Source organism: Alligator sinensis, unplaced genomic scaffold (genome assembly GCF_000455745.1).
Source record: "Alligator sinensis unplaced genomic scaffold, ASM45574v1 scaffold926_1, whole genome shotgun sequence".
Taxonomy (NCBI): Eukaryota; Metazoa; Chordata; order Crocodylia; family Alligatoridae; genus Alligator; species Alligator sinensis.
Genome location: NW_005842679.1, coordinates 241,999 through 246,361, shown reverse-complemented (window position 1 = coordinate 246,361; position 4,363 = coordinate 241,999). Strand labels below are relative to the sequence as shown.

At 45.2% G+C, this 4,363-nt stretch overlaps 1 protein-coding gene across 4 annotated transcripts in view; it reads right to left on the bottom strand.

The window, feature by feature from the left end:
- The window catches only part of SMS (spermine synthase), a 90,701-nt gene extending 86,571 nt beyond the window's left edge, over nucleotides 1-4,130 (bottom strand). For 2 of the 4 annotated variants that reach the window (XM_025215853.1, XM_025215856.1), the window contains exon 1: nucleotides 2,414-2,483. In XM_025215853.1, coding sequence (XP_025071638.1) covers nucleotides 2,414-2,468 — 55 coding nt within the window. In that variant the 5' untranslated portion in view covers nucleotides 2,469-2,483. Of the gene's footprint in view, nucleotides 1-2,413; nucleotides 2,484-3,986; nucleotides 4,027-4,099 lie in introns of those variants that run through there. The other 2 variants (XM_025215855.1, XM_025215854.1) reach the window with 2 other exon arrangements.
- Between the last annotated feature and the right edge of the window lie 233 nt (nucleotides 4,131-4,363).

The following is a 4,363-nucleotide window of genomic DNA, read 5'->3' as shown; positions in this document are numbered from 1 at the left end:
GCATTCAAAGTCACTATGCAACTATGCCTCACACACAGTTGTAGTGACAGCAGCAACCCCATCACTGCCTGTTTCCGGTTTCCAGCACAGGTAATCAGGAGAACAGTTCTTCAAATTTTCCTTAGAGGCCTTCAAGAACTATTGCAAACACTCTATGCCCACTTACCCCAAGGCAAGGATAAAACTGACCATGTGGAGAAGTCAACAGAACATTTATTTCCCAAATCCTCCTATCGCCCTGTTGGCATACTGATAAACAAATCTGGCAAATGGATTCAGCCCAGTGGAACTGCTGAGGGCAGAGATGTTGATATCCATTATATCCATCCTCCATTTCCTAACTAAACCAGACCAAGGAGAACCTCCTTTAATCAAGGTGGGGATGGGAAAGCAGAGATTTTTTTTTTTAAAGAAAAAACAGACTTTTGAGAAGTAGGGGTGCACCAATAAAGATTTTCTTGGCCGATACCGATGGCCAATTAATTAAGCAGCCATATTGGCCAATACTAATCTGACTGCCGATTTACAGGAATGCAGCCCAGCAACTTGGAGAGCAGCATCAGGCCGATAAGTCTGTGGAGGGGAAGGGGCATGCGGGGGGGTGCAGATCAAGGCCCCGCACAGTGAGGAATGGAGTGAGGCAGGGGCAGGCGCTGCCCACACAGAACAGCGAATGCAACCCTGTGGCCAGCTCATCCAGAGTGCATGGGGGTGCGGGGAGGGGGCACAGGAGGGGTGGGCAGCTCCCCACCACTGCGCACACCCCCAGGGGAGGCATGGGGGTCATGTGTCCCCAACCTATTTGTGCACAGGGTTAAGACAGGCTGCCCTCTGCAGGCTCTGGGCCAGGGGCTGCACCAGCCTCTTCCTGGCAGGGGGGCTGGGCCAGGGCTGCACTTGAAGCGGGAGGCAGGAGTTCTGGGCGATTGCAGCATTGGGCTACAGGGTGGGGTGGCTATAGCCTGCCCCCTCCCTCACCTCGATCTGCCCCCCACACACTATAACCCACCCCGGAGCCTAGAACAGGGGGGCTGGACCTGATGATTTCATGAGGTCCCTTCCAGCCCTAAATGTCTGTGAATCTGGGGGACATGCCCTCTCCCCCGGGGGTGCATGCAGCAGCAAGGAGCTGCCCACCCTTCCTGCACCCCCTCTCCACCCCCCAGACAAGCCAGTCCTGGGGTCACGTTCACCGCTGTGGCTGGGCAGCTCCCTCCCTCTCCATGGGAGCCTCAATCTGCGCCCCCCACCTCTTCTCCCCCCCCACCCCTTCAGACTTACCAGCCTGACGCTGCTCTCCACGCTTCTGAGGTGCACTCTTAGCCGTGTGCATGCATGCATGCATGCAGCATTTGTCAGTGACATTAATCAGCTACACCAACCAATAAAAGCAAATTGCTGATAATGTTGATTTTCCTTTTATCAGTGCCGATCCGATATACAGTCAATATATCAGTGCACTTCTTCTGTTTAATAATATTTTCTTGCTTTTTGCTGGCTAACTAAAAAGCCTAATTCTGTAAAGGCATAAGCATGTGAATCGCAATGAAACTTCTAGAAGACAGATGATGACAGACACCAGAGTCTGATCCTTATAAGCTATGAAGTCAAAAAGAGCTTATCTTTATTGATCTTGTGTGTGTAAACATTAGAGAAATAACATGCTCTGGTCTGCAACATAACCAAATTAGAGAGAAAACTGCAAGTGAAAAATCTAGTTTGAGTTAGAAGATTTCAACTCAGGGGAGGGAGGAAATAAATAAATAAATAAATAAACACTTCTATCAAGCTTATTCACCTGCTGTTCTGACAGGCAACACATCCAATCCAAGGGAAAATCTGATTTTCCCTTAACTTTATTTACCTGACAACACTTCTGCCATTCATCAGTTTTCCCTTGTCTAGGGAGCGCCCTTTATATACACCCTAACTAGAGATAGAAGAGCTGTTTTTAGAAAAACATGGAAAAGCCAAAAAACAAAACAAAAAAAACAGGATGGTAAAAGAACATGCAGATACAAGTAATGTGACAACACTGCCCCATTTAATCAAGAAGGGGATGGGAAGACAGAGAATGTATTTTCAAGAAAACACAGGCTTTAGAGTAGTAATTTCTATTTGATAATGTTTTCATGGTTCTTGCTGACTGACTAAAAAGCCTAATTCTGTAAAGATATAAACATGTGAATTGCAATGAAACTTCTAGAATCTATGGTATTGCTGAACCAGATCTAAAGATGCAATTCAGGGAAATGCCTGACCCCACCCCAAAGGGACAAAAGACACAGTATGTTTCATTTCGAAAGTATGATATTAAAAGCTTATCTACACCCGGGCAAAGGGTGTGAATTAAACCACAAACATGCATTAGTGGACACCTGCCTGGTTTTTAATGAATGCCAACTCCACTTACTGCAAGCTTCGGATGTCCATATGGAGCATGAGAATGAAGCAGCTAGGAAATTCATAGCCTACACAATTTTGCAGTAAATTTCCCCATGTAGACATTCCATAAGAAAAGTTACTGTAATAATACATAATAGCTCGCCAAGTTTCATAGATATTTGGGCTGGAAGGGATCCTGAAGGATCATCGAGTCCAGCCCCCTGCCCCAGGGGCAGGAAGTCAGCAGGGATCATAGAAGCCCAGCAAGATAAACATCCAAATGTGTCTTGAAGACGTTCAGAGTGCTTGAACCACCTCCAGCAGCAGTCTATTCCAAACCTTGGGGGCTTGGACAGTAAAGAAGTTCTTCCTTATGTCCAGCCTGAATCAGTCGTGGTAAAGTTTGTGACCGTTCGATCTTGTCATCCCTTGGGGCGCTCTGGTGAACAGACGGTCCCCCAGATCCTGGTGAGCACCCCTGATAAACTTGTAGGTGGCCACCAGATTGCCCCTGAGCCTGCGCTTTTCCAGGCTGAAGAGTCCCATGGCTCTCAGCCTCTCATCGTAAGGTCCGTTTTCCTGACCTCTGATCATGAGTCTGGCTCTCCTCTGTACTCTCTCAAGCTTCTCCACATCCCTTTTGAATTGTGGAGCTCAAATTCAAAGTAATTCAAGTAATTGAGAATTCACCTCCTTATCTACCTACCATCTTTTTCAGATACCTTGCTGGCCAAATAAAGATTATATTTTTGCTGACCTTTGGCTTGAACATGTCCAGTGACAGCTAACTAGGCCAAGGCACTGAGTGCAGTCAAATCAGATCACCAGCTCACTTTAGTTGCCAATTATTTTCTATCTGATCAGCTGCATTGTCCGATGAGAAATTCTGAATAAGCTTATAAAATTATAAGATACTAGTTATGTATGCATCTAGCTTATGCACTGACGCATGGAAAAAGTTAACGTTAAACACTTATTTAAAATAAGTGGCTAACTTTAGGTAAAGGTACAAGTTAGTATCCTGCTTTCAAGTAAAAAACAAACAATGTAATCCTCAGACCTTCCAGCAAGAGTCTTCAAACAGATGTTAGTGTTCATAGATCTGAATATGTTTAACCCTGTATTACAGCTAGGGAAACCTAAGGCTCAATTAAGTGAAATGACTTGCTTAAGGTCAGCCAGCAGGGCGGTGGCTGAGCCATGAAGCCAGGTCTCTCATCTATTAGATGAATATTCCACCCTTTCCAAAAAAGGCTCTTGGTGGCTTACAGCAAGATACAAAATAACTTATAAAGCAGGTAGAATATTAAAAGAGGATATAAAAAAACCTTCCTACATGATATCCCATCTTAGACTTGCTTGCTAAATGTCTGCCCAAGCAAGGTCTTAAGAACAGGGGTTCTCAAGCTTCTTAGGCTCAAGACACACCTCGAAAGACTCCAGAGATGACTATGAATGAAAATCCTGATCCTAGCCTTCACTCTTTTTACTACAGAAAAAGAATACAGCAATTCTTTGGTTGCAAAGAACCTGGGAAGACCACTACAGGTTTGAACATTTTTGATGCTATGGATTCCTATTTGATATCTCTGGGTACTTGCCGGTCACATGCAGGCATTTGCACATGGAGTAACAATACCGCCCAGCACCTCAGAGAAGAATCTAATGACACCAAGCAGAGTAGAGAATCACTGTCATAAAGCAGCCACTGCACCATGTTGCTGCAGCATTTGGTATACGTATAGGTTGGGCAGTCCCTTTCCAGTTACATATCTCCTCCAAAAGTCTCAGCGAGGGCCCTGCTGTGAAAAACAGATAGTTTAAAATAAAAACCATGCAAACTGTGACTTCACTCCAAAGCCTAAGGTTGAAACCATGCAGGTGGGTCCCGATGTCAGGTCCCTTCGTACGGTTCCTCGTTACGGAAGGCAAAATATAGATATATACACACACCAGCACATATTTCATTATCGAGATA